The sequence below is a fragment of the Daldinia caldariorum genome (assembly GCF_022478825.1).
Source record: "Daldinia caldariorum strain CBS 122874 unplaced genomic scaffold F4812scaffold_9, whole genome shotgun sequence".
NCBI classification, from domain to species: Eukaryota; Fungi; Ascomycota; class Sordariomycetes; order Xylariales; family Hypoxylaceae; genus Daldinia; species Daldinia caldariorum.
The window spans coordinates 1-19640 of record NW_025953045.1 but is presented as its reverse complement, the minus strand read 5'-3'; the positions used below and the strand labels follow the sequence as shown (position 1 = coordinate 19640).

Sequence of the window (19640 nt, the reverse complement as noted above, 5' to 3'; positions counted from 1 at the left end):
CAGGTCAGAAGTACCTAGGTACCAACATATTTGTAGGTACTTGTACTGATGTACCTCGCTCAGTGGCAGGCTTAGTGGTTGGCTCAGTGCGCATGCGTGCTGTCCCCACAATTTCACGGCTAAGCACCCAACTAACCTTAGAAGCCTTTAGTGAGCATAAGCGGATTAAAACTTATTAAGGATAAGCATAAGTATTAACCACTTATTTATAAGATATTAATTAATTTATCCTTATTAAAATCTAAGTTATAAGTAGTATTTTAGTATTTTTTAATATTATATTTTAAAATTTAATTTTTTATTATAAATTAATAATTTAGTAAATTATATTAAATAAAAAAATAAAATTATAATTAATAATAATTTAATAAATTTTAATAAAATTATTTAATAAATTTTAATAAAATAATATAATATAATATAATAAAAAAGCATTTTATATAATTATTAAATTTTTTTATATATTTAATTATTTATTTTTTAAATTTTTTAATTATTAATTTAAATTTTATATTTAATTTATATAAAAGGAAAAGCTTTAAGCTTTTTTAATAAACATTTTAACATTTATTTTAACATTTAATTTATATTATTATTATTTATTTAAAAATTAAAACTTAAATGTAAATTCGTTATTATAATTTATAATATTTTATAAAAAATAAAAAATTATAAAAATTAAAATTTATGTTAATTTATTTAAATTATAATAAAGATTACCCTATAAGTAAAATAAAATTCTGCTAATTTATATTTTAAAGTAGCACAAGCTATAAGCAAAAACCCACTTATGCTCATTAAAGGCTTCTTAGGTATTCCATCATAAGCCTTTACAGCAGTTTCTTTCCTTGTCGCATATCCTATCGCATCCCATATCCCATATCGCCGTAGCCTGCCATCCATCAATTTGATCGCGTAAATTTCGATTCGCGACTAATAAAACAGCAACTAAACATTGCTTCCTTATTCCTCTCGCTACCGTCGCGACGACCCATACAAAGAAAACCCGAAGCCGGACAAACACCATGTCTCATCCTCCCACGTCGCGATCTAGAGCGCCACCCGCCGGCAACGAGGAGGCTACCACGGTCCTCAAACTCGGCGAGTTCCAGGACGTCGATACTCTGACGCTATCCGAAGCTGCCCTCGTTATCAACGCCCTCGTAGCCAAACGTCGCAACGACCGCAAGAATGTCAACGAGACCGAGTAAGAGAAGAAAAAAACCCTTACCGTTCTTTATTATTCCCCCCTACCTAGGGTTGGGGACGACATGGGACAGAACTAACGTTTGTTGTACTTTTTTCCAGGATGTTGACGAAGACTATCGATTACCTGGATACCTTCGCCCGGTTCAAGAAGAAGGAGAACGTCGAGGCCGTGGAGCGCTTGCTGAGCTCGCATAAGGAGTTTCACAAATTCGAGCGCGCGCAATTAGGTATGGCTTGGGTCATAGCACTGTCATCGTTATCAAAAAATAGGTAAACAGCAGCAAGAAGGCTAATATGTATTCACCCGCGTCTTTTTAGGATCGCTTTGCTGCGAAACGGCCGAGGAGGCAAAGTATCTGATCCCCTCGATCACCGACAAGATCTCGGACGAGGAACTGCAAGAGCTGCTCAACGAGATCTACAAGTTGATGCCCCGATGATCGATGATCGATAACGATACTTCTTTATAAATCACCACCCAGGATACTTCCCTGGGCCAAAGTACCATACCTCTCTCTAGCTGTTCATCATATCCCGAACAGATCCGCCGAACTGAACCGAACCTTTACCACCTCTATACGGAGAGGCATAATTCCAGGGCCTAGACGCTGCGATAATGGATTTTAGGGGAGATGAGAGAGGGGAACGAAGGCCTTAATTTCTTGTCAGTTTTGGGCGTTTTTTTATGACTTAGACCAGAGGATCTGGTAATTGCACTAAACGGCGTAGGATAAGGAAAAAGACTGGCAGGTTTTCTTGATTTCTGCCATATTCCATACCCCATAAGATCGGAAGATACAGGCAAAGACTAAATAGGTAAATAGCATTCGGTTGGTTTTTCTTCTTTTTTTTTTTTTTTTGAAAAAAATGGATACCTACATACCTTACTCTTTAAGACGTCTTCGCTACGTGGTAATATATTTTCTTTTCTACCTTTTGCAACTCGTAGGGGGCTGAATCTCAAAGACGGTCCATGATACCCTCAGGGGTGTATGTTAATAAGAAGGAAGTGCGAGCGAGAGGTAATTTCATCTCGTTCAGTATTGTCATGTTCTATGAAAGAAGCCGTGGTCAACGCAAAGCACGTTCACACCCCTAATCCCCGCTCATGGAAAAGGAGGCCGAGTAATCTCTTCCTTCCTATCCACGCCCCTCGGGATGAATACCGTCCAGTCTATATAATTCCGGTATCTTCTCTCCCCCTAACCGATACCCAGCCTCTAAAGCACGGGGTGATATATATATGCGCACGTGATATCTCAAACGAAAATCGAAAAAAAAAGAAAAGAAAAAAGATAAAAACAGACCCCCTCCCCTATACTATATGTATCTCTACGGCAGCTCGCTTACCACCTGTCCCACCCCCACCCCCACCCCCGGCCGCGGCGCCTGTCCCTGCCACGCCGGATGGTCGCTCATGAAGCGTTCCGGCTCGTCCGCGTACGGGGAATTAGGCAGGGGCTTGGCGGACATGCGCTTCGCGATGCGGCGGCGGCGGACGAGGAGTCCGGCGACGAAGAGGAGCGTCAGGAAGATGATGGTGCTGCTTACGCATATCCCTACCAGAGCCGCTGTTTTGCGGAGCTGCTGGAGTCGAGGTTGCTGTTGTTGATATCGATGTTGGTGTTGGTGTTTCTGGGAGTGATGATGATGAAGATGATGACGGGTCTGGGAACGGGGATAAGGGCGTTGGTGGGGCGATGGTTTCTGTAGCAGTCCCTGATGATCTTGTAGGAAGCTTAGGACTGCTGCTGCTGATGGTGGTGGTGGTGGTGATGACCGGAGACGGCATACTATGGATACTCGTGGGAGTAGTCGCCGTTTCTGTCCTGGCATCACTATTTGACGTCGACATAGCAGCCGCAGGTGTCTCCTCCGGCTGCACAGCGTCCTCCGGACACCCGCCCGAGGTACACGCATCCACGGCGCAACAGCCCACGAACGCGTCATGGCAGCTGTAGAACACGAAGCCGGTGTCGCAGGAGCCGAGCTCCTTTACGTTAGAACCTAGCCCGTTCCGTCAGTGATTCATCTTCACTGTATATGTTTATATCAATAGGCAGTAGACGAGCGTGGAAGGTTGTTGTTGCTCTTGCTACTACTGTAACCTAAGGATTTAGGAGACTGGCTATTCGACGGTACGGCTCCAGCTCTGTCGAGATATTGGTCCCAACAAGCAGAGGGCATGTTTCTTGACCATCTAGATACCTATCTACTCTTGATAGATAGATAGATAGAAAGATTAAAGGCTCGCTAATAATAAGCCAGGAATCGACAGGTCAAGTAAGTAAAGGTGAGAATGGAAAATAAAATCGGGCGAGACACGAAAACGATTTCTGACGACGAGAAGCAAGCTAAGAGGAACCCGTTAGCTCGGGAGCATAGATATCCGAGGCCTCTTGGTATACCCCTTCATGATACCTACCTAGGTAGCTACCAAGCAAGCCGATTAAGGTTTAGGTATTGTACAAAGTTGTTTGCCTTGACCTTACCTTAAAGAAGCTAAAATAATATAGATACCTTATACCTAATATTAGGTATATAGACCGTATTACCTGCCGTAACCATCTCCCCACGTGGGAAAGGAAGGGTCTGAGGTCTTGAGGCTGATAAATTTCTTTTATTGTATCCCCCTTCCCGTCTCCCGTCTCCCTGTCGTCTGGTATGAACCACAGGTACTTGCTCCCCGTCTACTCTACCCCGTTCCACGAGCGATACCAAGGGTCTGGACCTGCGTGACCTAACGTTACCTAGGTGCAGTTACTCCGCCACGCACAATATACAGAATCAAGCATTTAAATTCAAGGCTCTGCTATCCCTAGTACTGGTAAATTGGAACACGGCGTACCCATGTATCCCCATCCCTCGCTCTGGATAGCAAACATGAAGAGTCCAAACATACTACATAGTATGTATTTTCGGTGAATAACTCGTTTGTTTCCGATTCAGTATTCATTCTTGGAGCACAAACTTTTATACATTCACTACAAGTGTACATGGTAATATACGGCAACATAGAGTGTAATGTAAATGGCAAACCACCTATAGGTGTCCACACCTTTCTTCATATAGTAAGTTTCTATATAGCATCCCTATTTCTCGCTCTCGCTACCTAAAGTAATCGTTTGTCCATAGTAAGTCGAAGTAGTATGATTCACTTGTCTCAACCACTTAGCCTGATCTAGTCATATCTGCCCTCCTTTCCGCCCTTCTCGGCCCGGACGGAGGGCTGCATCTCATATTATGTTAGGTACCCAGACAACAAAATACTAGGTATCTTCTTACCAGTAGCTTATGCAAAGACGGCTATGGGCATACGCATTTCGTGAAGGCAATTGAATAATGTAGTCATCATCATAAGAAATACATGAAAGAAAAGCCGTCCTTCAATACCGGCAGCATATCACAACGACTCATCACTTCATGAGAGCACACCGAAAAAGAACTAACCAACTCTTTGAAGCCCATAAATCTAGTATTTGCATATTTGCCTTTAGTACTCGTTTACAACTTTCCAAACCCTGTACCTATAACCCACGCCGGGACGAAATCCCAGGTTTCTAACCCTTCAACTTCTCCAACAGCAGCTTGGAGCCCATATTCCCAACCACCGGCTCCCTTTTCGCGGCGGCCTTCTTCCACTTCTTCTTCGTCTTATCTCCTTTCTGTGCCTCCGCGCTCGCCTCGATAGCTTCCCTAGCGGCCTTCTGCTCCGGCGTCTCCTCCGTCGCCGCCTTCTCCAGCACCTTCTTGTTCTTCTTCAGCGTGCTTTTGAGCTCGCTTTTGCTCGAGAAGTCCTCCGCCTCTAGGAGGTTGAGCACAACGAACGAGCTAGGGCTTGTGGCCCAGGCGACGACGTGGTCTTTGATAAAGGGGTATAGGATGTCTGCGAAGTGGAGGGGAGGATCGACAGGTATTATGCGACGGGTCTCCTTGTCAAAGTGACCGCCTGCTATCAGGGTCTTGAACATGCGGCCGCCGTAGGAAGCTTTGGCTATGTGTTCACCAGGGATAAGGCCGTTTTCGGACTCATCAGTAGGCGCATCCACCTCATTGGGGTCTCCCTTCGCGGTAGAGGCTATTGCTCGTAGAGCTTCGGATTTATCTCCGACGCATGAAAGAAGAGCTTCCGTAACCAATTGAGCCCCGTGGGAAGTAGAGATTAAATCTCGTGGTGACGAGGCAATTGCTTTCAGCAATTGTGGTGATAATGCTGCGATCAACTCTTTTCGACGGACCTCGGGATCCTTCTTGCTTGTTGTCTTGCGAATCTCCCATAGCTCCTCGAGGAGCTTCAGGTCATTAGCATGGCCGGCATCAAAGAGAACCTTAGATGCGCCCTCGAGCGGATATCGTATTGTTAAGCGGGCATTTGGATCATTGGCAGCAATGACCACATTAGAAACTTCCTCTTGTTCCGTCTTGCCTAGTAATTCCGTAATGATGGACTTGGAAGTTAAGACGGTATCATCAATTAAGTCGTAAGCAGCGAGGATGACAAGGTGTCCATGCGGATCGCTTGACATGAGTTGGAAAGTGTCCTTATATGTCTTTAAGATCTGCTTTCGGTCCTTGGCTGTTCCGTGGGCGAGAAGCAAGCATACGAGACGAGAGCCCGATTTGGTGAAGGCCATGTTCTTGAGCAGATCTCCATTCTCGTCCTCCTTGATCATTTCCATGTACTCCTTAGATTCCTCAGAACCGGGCTTCACATTGACGTAGTACTGGTACATGGCGTCGTGTAGCATCGTAAATCCTGTCATCTTCTTTTGGACAAGCTGGTTGGTCAGGTCAAGCAGATATTTCATGATTGGTGCTCGTTTACTCGGCTGCTCCGCAAGAATCTGAGAGAGCTCGGCCGTAGGGGCGGTCTTATCGTCCGTCGCGGTTCGGAAAACATGGAACTCGGGCCCATACCATTCTCTTAATAGAATGGCCTTCTGCTCCTTGGTGGCAGCGCCTCTGTAAATATCGTCCAAAATCCAAGAAGCTTCGGGGTGGTTGATAAGTTTTCGAACTCTTCCGTAGAACTCAGGAACAATCATATCTCGGATCTCGTCGTCGCCTTTTACAAGAAGCTTTCCGATTAAGAACTTGGCGTACTTGCTTTCGGCTAGTATAGGATATGCGCCCTTCAGCTCCCTCGCAATCATCTTCCGTCGCTCAGGAGTCGCATACTTAATAGCGGTCTGAACGACGCGGACGGCATCGTGCTTAAGCACGAAATCCTTCATACGACCGGTAGCAATGCTGAAGAGCTCTTCGACGAGTTTCTGTCGTTCATCTTTCGGAACCTTGGATTTCAACCGTAGTCTCTCCCAGAGCTTCTTGGTTCGATGTAATTCATCGGCTAGGGGCTTTGCATTTTTACGCTCCAAGGCAAGTTGCTTCTGTTTTATATGGGATTCGCGTGAGTTTTGACCTACGTGAATTGGGTTAGCAATGGGTTGGTAGGAAGAACTCTTTCTTCTCTTGGATTGAATCTAGGTGTACCTTTTTCGAAAGTCTTCCCAGGTTGATTGTCAGTAGACTTTGCTCGTAAAGGTATATCATCATTTTGTTGCGACCTTGCATTGCCTAATGACGCACCGCCGTCATCTTGATCGGAAAATTCGCTGATCTCGCTATCGTCGCTCACATCTTCCTCCGATTCCTGTTTTCGCGATGGTTTCTTGTCGAACTTTGGCTTTTTGCTAGACTTCTCTTTGCTGCCGTTGGTAAGCTTTCTTTTGCTTCCAAGCGCTTCACTTTTGTGCGCCATTGCGAGAATTTTGGGATGAGCGAAATCTGCAGTAGGTTATTATTATTCGATGGTTGATAATGATAACCTTGCAGCAACTCATTACATGTATGCAGCTACGCAACACTTTTTTTATTGAAGTCTGCGAATCCCAGTACTAAAAAATATTTAGTGGAGCTCTAATAATGCCGGGCGGTGAAGGCGCAATTGCTTTGAACTTTCACCCCGCGGCCCCGCCAAAATCCACGCTAAGCTAACTTAGCGATGCAGGACGGGCAGCCAGTACCTATGCCTCGTTTTATTAGGTACCTGGTTTTATAGCGAGTCCATTCTCTAATAAGATACATACCTACCTAAAACCTAAGGTATTATTATCAACATCTCTCCATGAGCCACCATGGGCCGAGAGGAGCAGGTCGAAGAACGCGAAGTTCTCGACTCCATCTTCCCAGATGAAATCACAGGTCCGTGATTTAACTCTTCTTCTTATAAGTCTCTATCTACCCCGCCATCCATCGTCCACCCATCATATCTATCGCTACTATCACTATCGCCATCACTATCATCATAACTATCATCATAACCTAATCTAACTTAATTAACATAAATAATTATAATACTAAAAATAAAAAAGATATCTCCGAAACCGAATACCGCATATCCATAAAACTCGACCTCCCCGAAGACGACAGCGATGAAGCCAGCGAACCCCCCACCATCGTCCTGTACGTGCGGTACCCGGAGGCCTACCCGGACGAGGCGCCGATCCTAGACCTCTCGCCGCCGCAGCACGCCGCGCCGCCGCACCCGCACTTCGCCGTCTCCGCCGACAAGGTGCGGCTCCTGAAGGGGCTCGAGGACGCGATCCAGGAGAACCTGGGGATGGCGATGGTGTTCACGCTGGTGACGACGCTCAAGGAGGAGGCCGAGCAGCTGGTCGCGGACCGCCGCGCCGCCGCCGCCAAGGCCCGCGAGGAGCTCATCCTCGCCGCCGAGCGCGAGGAGAACAAGAAGTTCCACGGCACCCCCGTCACCCCCGAGACCTTCATGCGGTGGCGCGAGGGGTTCCTGAAGGAGATGGAGGAGAAGCAGCGCCGGGAAGAGGAAGAGAAGCTCGCCGAGCTGAAGAAGGCTAAGGTCAAGGAACCGGTCAGGTTGACGGGGAAGCAGCTTTGGGAGTGCGGCTTGGCTGGTAAGGTTGACGAGGGCGAGGGCGAGGACGACGATGGTATTCCCACCGAGCAGGTTGAGAAGATTAAGATTGAGGCATGAAAAGGGGATCGTGTTACTTAAACGTCTCGGGATGATCTACGCTCGAGTATGAGACGAGTGAAATCTAGGGTTTCGGCGCAAATCAGGAGAATAAAAGAAAAAAGTCTAGGTGGAAAATTCAGATTCGCCCTAATTTATTTATGAAACACAACAAGACGTGACAAGACATGATGACGATGATGATGATGATGAAAGTATCACCCGCCTCATTTTTTTGAATTCCTAACGCCAATAATGCCAGAACGAGATCACCAGACCTCGTGGTATCTTCCATCTATAGTATCAATCATTCCCTTTCCATTCACCACCACCGCGGAGACGCATTAGGTACCTGTCAGGTATGCATGTAAATCAATCCTTCATCTCCTCATCACTTCCGTCCTCCTCGTCCTCCTCATCTTCCCAGTCCTCATCTTCGTCCTCTCCAGCCGGCGCCTCGCCGAGCTCCTTCGCGATAAGACCCAGTAATTCCTGCGCGTGCTCTCCCAGCCGCTCGTCCTCGTAGTCTTGCAGCTTGTACAGATGCTGGCACTGGTTCAGCCACACGCGGCTCGATATCCACGACGCCTTCCAGTCCTCCTCGCTAATACTGCTGCCGCTACCGCCGGCTTTATCCGTCTCCTTCTTCTGCTTCTCGCCCATGACGTACAAGCCCCAACCGCCCAGGTACCAAACCTCGACGCTCTGGTCGTCCTCGCCCACCAGGCGCTCCAGGACCTCGATCGCCTCCTGCTCCATCTCGACCTCCATCAGCAGCCTCGCGAGCGCGACGCGGCTCGGGAAGTCCGGGACCGCGGGGTCCTGCGGCGGCAGGTCCTTCCACAGCTCGAGGCTCCTCGTGAGCGCGGCCTTGGCGTCGTCGAACCGCTCCTGCGAGATCCGCACGTTGGCCAGCGTCTGCCAGGTCTCGGCGAAGTCCGGCGCGACCAGCGTCGCCTCCGTGACCAGGGCCTCGCAGCGCGGCTCCGCGTCCTCCTCCCACGACAGGTCCGTCATGTAGACCTCGGCGACGGAGCACAGCGTCATGGCCAGCTTCTTCTTGAGCTCGTCCAGCTGCATCGTCTGCTCGTCCGTCCTCCGCCTCGCATCTTCCAGCGTCTGGATCTGCTTCCTGAGCGCCGCCGCCCCCCTCTCGAACCACGTGACGCTGTCCTTGCCCCCTTCCTCGCTCAGCTGCGCCAGGCACAGGAACTTCTCTGGCCCGCCACCCGTGGCCTCGTCCTTTGTCCCGTCCCCGTCGATCGCCACCGCCCGCAGGAAGTACGCGCGCGCGGCCTCGAACTCGCCGGCCTCGAGGCTGATCTGCCCAAGGAGATTCAGCGCCGACAGCTCGTCGTCGGAGCCCGCAGGCGACTGCTCCAGCGCCTTCTCCGCGAGCGTGAGCGCGTCCTGGACGTTGCCCGCTTGCAATTGGTACTCGGCGGCCTTGACGAGGATTTCCGGGGTGACGGGTTTGGACGTGCCGTCTGCTGCTGCTGCTGCTGCCGCCCTGGATATCGCCGCCTTATCTCGCTTTTTCGACTTTTTATCCGGTCGTCTCGGTGCCATTGTGCTAAATATAGAAGTAATTGAAAGTTTCCCGGTAAAATTATAATGAAGTGTTATATTCGCAATGCAAACGAAGGGTAGGTTGTAAGTTGGTTGCGATGAAAATTAATCGATAATGCCGATAAGACTAAATATTTTAGTCTTATCGGATTGTACCTTACTATGTAATAGGTTGTTTGACGTGGGGTCGGTGTTCAGTTGGCAGGCGGGGGGAAGATTTAGCCTCTTTTAATGAATATATCCCGCTACTGTAAATCCGTCATCTCTTGTTTAATTGAGCAAGATTAAAAACGCAGTTTTAAGCTTAGGAAGGTTCACGTCTAAAAGTAAAATAAAAAGATAAATAAAAATACGATACCCGATTCGAGGCGAGAAATTATATCGTATTTAGGCCATTACGAGCTAATATCTTATTCTCTATATCAGTTGTATAAAATACAATACCATTACCATTGTTAACTCATTACCCGTCTTCTCCCTCATGGCCGGTTTCCGGCTGCAACTGTTTGATCTGCCTCTTGCTCCTGACCACCCCATAAAGCCCCGTATGGCGGAAGCGAGCGACTAAACCTGAAATCATTGAACAAGGGGGGGCAAGCGACCACTCAGATATCATGATGCCCTTTCCTATACCATCTTAACGCCGTAAATATATGCATCTTGTGTTGAACTCATTCATTCATAAGGAAATAATTACTGCATCTCTTGCTCGACAATGGACTGCGGGGACTTGGGTCGTTCGATGTTGCCCAATTCTGCACCTTGACCGCTTTGCGCTCTTTTGCGCCCCGGAATAAACCGAGACATTCCTAGTCCCTGTGTATGCGCCGGGGATTCTTGCGACTCTGAAAACTTAGAAAAGAACCCCCTCTTCTTCGGCTGCTGCTTCTGGTCATCGTTTAACCCGACGTCTTCGAAACCTTCTTCGGCCGTTGGAGGGTCCCAGGGGCGGTTTCTGATAGATATTCTTGGTGATTGAGGGAATCGAGCGGAATCAAGGCTCTGGCGCGGTTGGTCGCGGATTATGACTGGCGACCTAGCAGAGATATCCTTCAAATATGTTAGTTGCGAATGTAATGAATGCCGTAGTGGTTGGGTAGGTAAGAAAGCTACATACAAAGGATCGACGGTAAGAATCGAAAGATTCGCGAGAAATAGAGAAATGTTCGATGTCGCCAAAGCTGCTGCGAGTATCCATGGATGTTCGAGATGCGGCCGAACGTCTCGGCCAGAGGGCTTTGTCTTCGGTTGGCGAAGGCTAACAAATTAATCAGAGATTGGAATACTTTTATTTTTTATTTCTTCATTCGGGGAATTCAATTCGTACCGGGAGATAGACCCCGCTATCGTTCACCACTAGGAATTGAATGTCAGCAAATACGTTCCCTAGGCGCAAGATTATAAAAGCGTAAGACATACCGCTCATCTTGTAATCTCCGGTGTCCCGACTCTTCGTGCTCCGGATGCTCAGAGAAGATGACGCTTTAGAGCCAATTATGTCGACCTTCTCAAAACCGGATTGCGGAGAGTATACACCGGGTCGGACGTTCTCATCCTGTATATCCAGGTTGAGCGCGCCGGGACGTCTCGAGAAAGGGTTGCGAATTGGCATTATTGGCATTGTCGGGGATCAACGTTGCGCTATTAAATAAAGAGGCGATAGTAATTAAATTTTAATTCCAGGCTATTCAGTCAAGACGCATTGAGCGGACTTTGAAAATTTTAAAAAGTAGAAAAAGTAAGGAGAAAAAAGGTAGGAGGTTATGTTGTGTAAGTTGTTTTTGGTGTAATGTGCTTTTGATTGATAAAGTGAGATAAAATGATAGATTGGATGAAATCGCAATTGGATTTGACGGTTGACGGGATTTGAATAATCGCGGGAACAATAGTAAAGAACAAATCGGGTCGGACCTTTCCTAACTTAAACCGTACGACCTCATCAAGGACCAGGGATTTTCACAAGGGAACGGAAACAGGGAAGGAACGAAGCCCGGGTGCCGGATAGGCGACGGGCGGCAGGCGGTGGGGGGGGGGGGGTTTGTGCGATTCTGAGCCTTTTCTAAATTAAAAAAAAAAAACATCACTTGCAACAATTAAAAGTCAGCCTTTCATGCATTATTTTATATTGGGTCCCTTAGTTACCTGGCTCTACTTTCTTCTTTTTCTTTTTTCTATTTTCTAATTTTTATTTTCCCCCTTTCAAAAAAAAACACGAAAATTCCAAGGTCGAATTTGGTTTTTTTGTAAAAGGCTGTAAAGATTACCTACCTGTACCTAGGTACGTATGCAACATCTGAACATGTAAACTGACGATCGCATGGGGTACATCACCCAAAGGTGGTTTACGTGTACTACGCCTTTGGGAATGATTGTGGGACAATCTCTGTGTTCCCTATTCCTCGGGGCTTACACGCTTACAACAAGGCCTGCACTGCTGCAACAATTCCAGTTTTCTTTCAACTTGCAGAACTTGTACCTGTTCTTGGCTGTCCTACCCGACAGGACCTGCATCATCCCATTTGCTACTCCGCGCTTCTTGGTCCCTTCTTGCAGGAATGGGGTATAGATCAACGTCCCGATCGAGTAACCGCTCTGCACCTTTGGGCTATTTGGGCTATCTAATTCACACCTAACTTTCTTAGTTATCGTGAAAGACGACCTAACAGTCAGATAGATTTGCCGAGGTACCCGGGGTCCTACAATCCTCAATGACATCTCGAAGGGTTTGAGTTGACGTATATCATTGTTACGTACAGTAATAGTGAGAATCCTTTGGGAGGATCTACAGATGGCGATGCTTATAACCTTACTTCAATAGGATCAACCGACAGATTCAACCTCCGCTGATAATTTACGTTTGCCACTCACAAGGGAATATACAGCCGTATAACTAAGCCCTAACTAGAGGTCTAGTCTATGCGACTAGATAATGTTATACAGGTAGTAATAGGGCTGTGCAAAACACAAAGGACGTTAGGATATAGAATAATCATTCCTATCCTAATAATGATAATAATAGTAATGCAAAGGAAAAAGGAAAAGTTGGTCGATTGGCTTTCTTATCTCCGGGTCACATATTCTGTCATCATGAAATCAACAACGGATTCCCGCATACAGCCCGCATATCCTTCCGCATGTCCTTACCGGAATCCGGGGACCTGGCCCAAAACCTTATCTCTTTTGTCTTTGCTCTCCATCCAATATTTAATTCTCAGACGAATCTCGAATCGATTATTGTTTAGTGTTAAAAAAAATCTTCGTTTGTCTAGTCTAAACCATAGGGTAAAGCGCTTCACGCTAGCTTTTAGCACTATCTCAGGCTTAGACGGTAAGTACCTTACGTACCTATAAAGCGAGAACGCCGATATTGGTCCGGTCTCCAACCTCGAACAACACGGTACTATGTATATTCATGGATATTTTCGAAGATGCAAGATGCGGGAATAGATATTCAGAAAGTAAAATATTTCTTGTTTTGTATTTATTTATAATCAACTTCATCGCTAGTTGAAGACAACAGTCTTGTGCCCGTTCAAAAACACGCGCTTCTCGCTCCACCACTTCACGGCCGCGGCCAGGACCTGGCTCTCGACATTGCTGCCCTCCTCCACGAGCTCCTTGGGGCTCATGCTGTGGTCCACGCGCGCGACCCTCTGCTCGATGATGGGGCCTTCGTCCAGGTCCGCCGTGACGAAGTGCGCCGTGGCGCCGATGATCTTGACGCCGCGGTCGTAGGCCTGGTGGTACGGCTTCGCCCCCTTGAACGACGGCAGGAAGCTGTGGTGGATGTTGATGATCTTGCCGCTCATCGCCTCGCACAGGCCCGGGCTCAGCACCTGCATGTAGCGCGCCAGCACCACCAGGTCGATGCTCTCCTGCTTGATCAGGTCCAGGATCTGCCGCTCCTGCTCCAGCTTCGTGTCCTTCGTCACCGGCAGGTGGTGGAACGCGATCCCGTAGCTCTCCGCTAGCGGCTTGAAGTCCGGGTGGTTGGACACGATCAGCGGGATCTCGATGCCCAGCTGGTTCGACTTGGCCCGGAACAGCAGGTCGTTCAGGCAGTGCCCGATCTTGGACACCATGATCAAGACCCTGGGCTTCTGGCTCGCCGGCCGTAAGTCGTACTGGTCCATGTCCAATTTCGCGGCGAGCTCCGCCATGGGCTCGTCCAAATTGCTCGTGGACTCAGCATGGCCGAAGCGGACTCTCATGAAAAACCTCTGAGACGTTCGGTCCGCGAACTGTTGTAGTTCTAGGATATTGAGGCCCTGGTTCGCTAGGAGCCCGGTGACGGCGTGGACGATACCGGGCTTGTCCGGGCAGGACAGCGTAAGGATATGATCATTATTTGAAGCCATTGTTATCGTTTATCCAATTCTCATAAAATACAGATTTACCGGATTTATCAGATTTACATCGAAATTTTGTATTTGTATTTGTATTTTTTTTTCTGTCCATGAATGAGCCATGACTAATTCTTCCACCAACCGGGAAATGTAACGGTGTTAGCTCTTTAGTAGTCTCGGCTGGAGATCGGGCTCGGTATAAATGCATAGCGTTTTTGTCTTTAAACCCATTTGGATATGCGATAAAGAGAGACCGCTTCGAATTACGGTGTATCTCACGTATAAGTCGGCCATCTTTGTCATACAAATAAGATATTTCGAGGTCATGCTATAGTATTAACTGGTCTATAATTCGTCCAGAGCAGACTTGTAATGTAAGTGAGATAATCTTGATACCTTATATAGGTATCTGTTATAAAATTACATATGTATGTTGGAACGAGCAATATCATACCGGTACCTGTATTTCATCACATTTGGCGGCTCTGATGTCAGCTGAGCATTTTTGTTCAATACAATAAATACAATGGAAAGAAGGAGGAATAAAATGCGAAGATATAATAAATATCCTGCGTGAAATATAAGAGAAGAGGATACCATTAGCCTCGACGCGCCTTAGCGCCAGGGACTATATAATGTAGGTATATCAACACCTAAGAACCTATTAAAAGGCTTGGTTTGCGTGGCTTCGGTATGGAAAGAAGGCTTAACTATTTGAGCCTTTGTCTTAGGTCAAACATAAACCCATATCCATACTCATACCCATGCGAACTGCGAACGGGTAGCTGAGGTAGTTACCTAAGTAGGTAGATAATCATAGGAGGTAGATAATCATAGGAGGTAGATAATCATAGGAGGTAGATAATCATAGGAGGTAGATAATCATAGGAGGTAGATAATCATAGGAGGTAGGTATGTAACCAAAGCCAGCATGAAAATCCTGGGTGAGGGTCTAGGCTCTTATTAAATCTCTCAGATGCGGCAGTTGATCCTTGAATCCTTCAATAGAAATATATAAGGTACCTTAGGTAGGTAGGTAAGAGATCGGGTGTTTCCATAATCGATCTCGCAGTTGGCGGCACGAAAATCACCCGCGCTTATATTACATAGAACACCTGAGGGGCTGAATTACTATGTAGATAGTAGGTAGACTAAAAATGCTTAAGCCGTCCCGGAAAGACGAGCCGCTATTTCAGCTACACCCAAAGTTACCATTTTGCCGGATACGGGAACGTACATGAAAGGGTACCACCTGTATATTGATTCCTGAGCAGTCGTGCCGATACCCTGTTATTGGCTAATGACATCTTCCCATTCCCACTCTTCAACCATGTGTCGTGTTACGATATTTTTAACCTTATGATCGATTTGAACGCTTAGATGATAGAATCTTGTACCTAGACGGGGATCGGTGGTGATGGTAAGGCGTGGTGGCATATCTTGGCTTGCACGTTCAAGCCACCCAACAAATAAAAGACGGAGAAAATAATAAAAAAACAAACCGGGGTTTCATCACCAAAACGTCAGGTCCGCCTGATCGGGTTGTCAGATGTGCACCTGAGATGATGATGCTAGATCAGAGTCTATTAGAATTTTACATACATACATTTCTAACGTATTAGTAGCTTGGGGAGAGGGGAATCCTATTTCTGCCAGCACAACACAACCAGCATCGCCAAGTCGCCGCTAATGCCCGTCGACTTCGTATTCTTAGCATTGATTGCCGATTCGCCCTGCAAGGGAGTTATCGAGTCAGGGCTAACTGAAGTTAGGAAGAAGAGAGAGCGATAGAAGGAAAGAAGAGAAGAAAAAAATAAAATAAAATAAAAAACTAATAATAGCAGTTGCTTACGGTACCTGAAAACACAATATGGTTTCATTGTGGAAATTGATGGCTGTCAAGCAACTTTGTGCAGGTGGGAGAGTTACGTATGCTTTACCATTAACTATCTGTCTGCTGGGCCCGTAGACCATGCTAGAACTTCGCTTGCGGTTAAATAATCAAAGTTCAGAGCTGGATTTTTAACGCCCTCTCCTCTCTCTTAGCTCGGAAGCATATGCAGTAGGTTTCTCACCGGCGACCTGCAGCTCGTTGGTGATACGTTGGCACCGTGACGTGATCAATAAACCAAACACCGTGCCCCTCGCATAGGCGCGCAAATAAGAAAATAAGAGAAAACAAAAATAAGAATAAGAATAAGAATATCGTAAAAATGGACCTATGCCCAAGGTAGATACCTAGATCAAAGACGTAAAAAGCTAAACCTTGATTGACAGCTTTTCCACGCCACCTAGAGCCACGAGGCTCTTCGTAAACCCCCGGGTCCGAACTGTATTGCATTTTGTTTCCATGATGCCCCCCTTCGCAAACGCCAGCGGCCCAAGCGTTAAGAGGCGAGGCGTCGTTGCATTCAATACTCCATCACTCCATCACGTCCTAGTTAGCTAGGAGCATTAACCTCCAATAAGCTTTACATCCGTCAAAGTAATCCGTCAAAGTACTTACTACGTACGCAGCTCTCGTCTCGTTCCAAAGATAGCAGGTATCTGTGTACCTACAATACGTACCTACATACGTACATACCTAGGTACGTGGTAATAGTTAACATGCAAGTGTTAGCGGGTACCTGGGCTTTTCTATCAAAAATATCGATGAATATGCTGCTGCTATCCGTAGTGCCGTATCTGACCTGCGGAGTAACTCGTAAAGTTTTATATCCGTAGAAGCGCCCCCTCCGGTTGACCGCCTGCAAGTAAGAAAAATACAAAATTATCAGTTATTTCCCTGCCGTCCTTGTCAGGTTAGGTATCGTCGTCGTGTACTTTTTGCATTTTTTGCGGTTTTGCGTTTTTGCCTTGTAGTACTGCGTGCTCTGGATCCGTCGATTAGATTCCCCTGGTCCAGGAACGCGCGTTTCTCTGTACCGGCTATATTCAATCACTGGATAGAGAGCTCCAATTAATATACTAGGTCTCGGTCCTATAGTTAGCCTCACGTTCGTAGTTCGGGAAGTTTATTCGCAAGCCCCCACGGCAACCCGGCCTCGAGAGTGTAGAAGTAGAGGACGAGGAAGAGAGTTGCGAGGCACTTCACACAGGTTCACCCGCGAGATATATCGACCAGTCCTCGTCGTAAGGTTACCTCAACCATCGAAACTTCTTCTGCACCAACCCAGGAAACGCTACAGAAGGGTGATCGACATCAAGTGGGCACTTTTTGTCCACACTCAGCTCTCCAGCCCTGCCATCTTCAGCTGCGTCCATCCACAGGAGGCTCTCATTCGTCCCGGAGTATCATATTCTGGGCGGTACACAACATCAAAAAAAAGTTTCCTCGTATTCCGTTGCGGGTGCGTAGTTGGTTCAAGGGAACCGGTTTTAACGGTCACTCCGCGCGAAACAAACCTTATGACCAGCTGATCTTGTAACGATCCTTTCGGTTACTTATCTTCGGAACGGATATCACGAAAGTAAGATTGAAAAGGGCTGAAACGACGAAGCGAGCCTTGTACCTGCCGGACTTTTTGGAAATAACAAAAAGTCAAAAAGCTGTTTCGTTGGTTAAACCACCAACCACCCTTACCTCGACCATAGCTGTCCTCTTTATTTTACCTATTTAAAACGCATTAAGGGGTCCGAGCCGCACCTCCCTTCGGCCTGAGAACCAAGTACGTCAACTGAGTTTGAGCATACATGCGCATGCATACGTGTATCTGGTTGGCATAAACATTCTTTAAGTGTTCACTGTCGCTCGTTCCTCCTTCCCTTACTTCTCTCATTCTTCGTCATTCCGATAGTTCGATAATTCAACATCCGTTTCTCTTCGCTGCTCTTCGTCGGCGTAGTTGGATCACCCCATCATCGATCATTCATCTTAATGCTTTGGATAATTTGACTTGGGTATCATCTATATCCTAAGCATCTCAAAATGATCAACTTTTTCGTCAACTGGGAATTATGGCAGCAGATGACTTTCGTAAGTCGCTTATACTTATACTTAATCCGAAAACCCCTATCCTTTCGTATGTCTTGCTGACAGTCGGGGGAAAAAAGGTACTTGCCGGTGCGATCGTCTTGGTATTCATTGCTGGATTAATTAAGCTGTGGTGGTTGAGTAGATTTCTCAAGAAGCATACAATACTTGACTTAGAAAAGAAGGCCAGGCAACAGGAGATGGAAAGGAGTGGTCTTCCGGTGGGCAGGAAAATAGACATTCCTTTTGGGGTACGCGCAATCCAGAGCGGTATCGAAGTTGACGGCATCTGGATCTCACGACCTAATACTCCACTCATCACCCCGAGTAGTCCTTCATTCGCTTCCTCGTCGACTCTCGAGCCCGAAACCCGCTTGAAAGGAAAGGAGAAGGGAATCGCCGTGCATACGGCAACAACACTCGTCGAAGTTGGGCCCACGCCCGAACAAAGCCCGCTGCCGAGTCCTGCTATTAGCTTGTCTGACCGGCGCCCCTCCACCGCGGCCGAACAAATTCACACTAGAGCGTCCCCTCTCGGTGCGCAACCTACTTACCGACCGAAGGGCCCATCGCGCCGCCGGACGGATATCACCGAAACCGTTGACGTGAATGTAATGAACCAATACGAGCACAACTCGGCCAGACATCAACTAGTCGAAACTTATGTCCCCACGCACTCATTCTCCAGCACCGAATCGTCGTCACTATCTTCCCAACAAAAGATAATGGTGGACCGCACTTCGATTTCTTCAGATGAAGGCATCCGCCATGCACAGACACGCTATGTCTCTCACCTCCGACATTCTGCGTTGCCTACACCCCGACCAATAGTTTCCCTCGAAGATCCAGAGCCTATGACAGCCACCGTGGAATATCTCTCGTATTCCGACCAGAGGAGGAATCCTTTCGACACGCCATCGTCATCTTCCGAGGCGCAACCGGTTTCCCGCCCCCCGCTGGCTTCGAACAGACCGATCCCTCATCGATCCTACTCTGGCGACTCTCACGCAAACACGTCGACGAGGAGAGTAAACGCGGGGTTCGAAGTGTTACCGGCTGGTACATTCGGCCGACCCGACAGCCAGACGGAGACAGACGAGGGCCAGTCTAGGAGGCAAAGTAATAATAAGCTTCAGAAGAAGACCCGAGATCGTCCGTCGGGGGAGACGCCGTCGCCGACGTAATACATTCATGTACATAAAAAGGGGCGTAGAAAAAAAAAAAAAGAGGAAAACCATGATGGTGGATGTTGAGACTGCACACACGGAAGTGTTGTTCTTCAAGTATTGGCAACTCGAGCGTGGATAACGCGTTGCACACACACACACAAGAAGGAAGTAGATAGATCTTTTTTGCTCAAGCGAACCGAGGGTAGTTGCATCGAGACCGGGCGGGTGGTGGGAGATTGGCATTCATACCGGCGTTCGTTTATACAAAGAAGGAGAGGGGGGGGGGGGGGGGGGGGGTGAGAAGGGAACGGGTTGGGAGATAAATGATTTATGGGAGATGTTTAACAGTGGTTGGGTTTGAAAAAGATGAGTTTTTATTTTTT

General features: G+C 47.2%; 8 protein-coding genes across 8 annotated transcripts; 3 read left to right on the top strand and 5 right to left on the bottom strand.

The window, feature by feature from the left end:
• The first annotated feature begins 782 nt into the window (after nt 1-782).
• On the top strand, nt 783-1730 carry F4812DRAFT_392814 (HRDC-like protein). Its single transcript, XM_047932134.1, has 3 exons — nt 783-1207; nt 1309-1436; nt 1528-1730. The coding sequence occupies exons 1-3, from the start codon at nt 1026-1028 to the stop codon at nt 1647-1649; spliced, it is 432 nt and encodes a 143-aa protein (XP_047789647.1). The 5' UTR covers nt 783-1025; the 3' UTR covers nt 1650-1730.
• A 929-nt stretch (nt 1731-2659) lies between these two features.
• Nucleotides 2660-3396, bottom strand: F4812DRAFT_459437 (uncharacterized protein; the record flags this gene model as incomplete). Its single annotated transcript, XM_047937545.1, has 2 exons — nt 2660-3216; nt 3318-3396. The coding sequence occupies 2 exons, from the start codon at nt 3394-3396 to the stop codon at nt 2660-2662; spliced, it is 636 nt and encodes a 211-aa protein (XP_047789646.1).
• A 783-nt stretch (nt 3397-4179) lies between these two features.
• On the bottom strand, nt 4180-7062 carry F4812DRAFT_429138 (ARM repeat-containing protein). Its single transcript, XM_047934244.1, has 3 exons — nt 6705-7062; nt 4345-6633; nt 4180-4280 (listed from the first exon to the last, which is right to left on the bottom strand). The coding sequence occupies exons 1-2, from the start codon at nt 6968-6970 to the stop codon at nt 4770-4772; spliced, it is 2130 nt and encodes a 709-aa protein (XP_047789645.1). The 5' UTR covers nt 6971-7062; the 3' UTR covers nt 4180-4280; nt 4345-4769.
• A 149-nt stretch (nt 7063-7211) lies between these two features.
• On the top strand, nt 7212-8373 carry F4812DRAFT_429137 (RWD-domain-containing protein). Its single transcript, XM_047934243.1, has 2 exons — nt 7212-7413; nt 7584-8373. The coding sequence occupies exons 1-2, from the start codon at nt 7347-7349 to the stop codon at nt 8219-8221; spliced, it is 705 nt and encodes a 234-aa protein (XP_047789644.1). The 5' UTR covers nt 7212-7346; the 3' UTR covers nt 8222-8373.
• On the bottom strand, nt 8374-9862 carry F4812DRAFT_429135 (TPR domain-containing protein). Its single transcript, XM_047934242.1, has one exon. It carries the CDS (start codon nt 9767-9769, stop codon nt 8573-8575), a length of 1197 nt encoding a protein of 398 aa, XP_047789643.1. The 5' UTR covers nt 9770-9862; the 3' UTR covers nt 8374-8572.
• A 199-nt stretch (nt 9863-10061) lies between these two features.
• F4812DRAFT_429133 (uncharacterized protein) lies at nt 10062-11827 on the bottom strand. Its single transcript, XM_047934241.1, has 4 exons — nt 11189-11827; nt 11097-11125; nt 10887-11027; nt 10062-10819 (listed from the first exon to the last, which is right to left on the bottom strand). Exons 1-4 carry the CDS (start codon nt 11388-11390, stop codon nt 10463-10465), a joined length of 729 nt encoding a protein of 242 aa, XP_047789642.1. The 5' UTR covers nt 11391-11827; the 3' UTR covers nt 10062-10462.
• A 1023-nt stretch (nt 11828-12850) lies between these two features.
• Nucleotides 12851-14331, bottom strand: F4812DRAFT_392631 (Formyltetrahydrofolate deformylase). The gene is made up of 2 exons (XM_047932133.1): nt 13115-14331; nt 12851-13059 (listed from the first exon to the last, which is right to left on the bottom strand). Exon 1 carries the CDS (start codon nt 14125-14127, stop codon nt 13273-13275), a length of 855 nt encoding a protein of 284 aa, XP_047789641.1. The 5' UTR covers nt 14128-14331; the 3' UTR covers nt 12851-13059; nt 13115-13272.
• Nucleotides 14332-18043: 3712 nt separating this feature from the next.
• On the top strand, nt 18044-19272 carry F4812DRAFT_459431 (uncharacterized protein; the record flags this gene model as incomplete). Its single annotated transcript, XM_047937544.1, has 2 exons — nt 18044-18091; nt 18169-19272. The coding sequence occupies 2 exons, from the start codon at nt 18044-18046 to the stop codon at nt 19270-19272; spliced, it is 1152 nt and encodes a 383-aa protein (XP_047789640.1).
• Between the last annotated feature and the right edge of the window lie 368 nt (nt 19273-19640).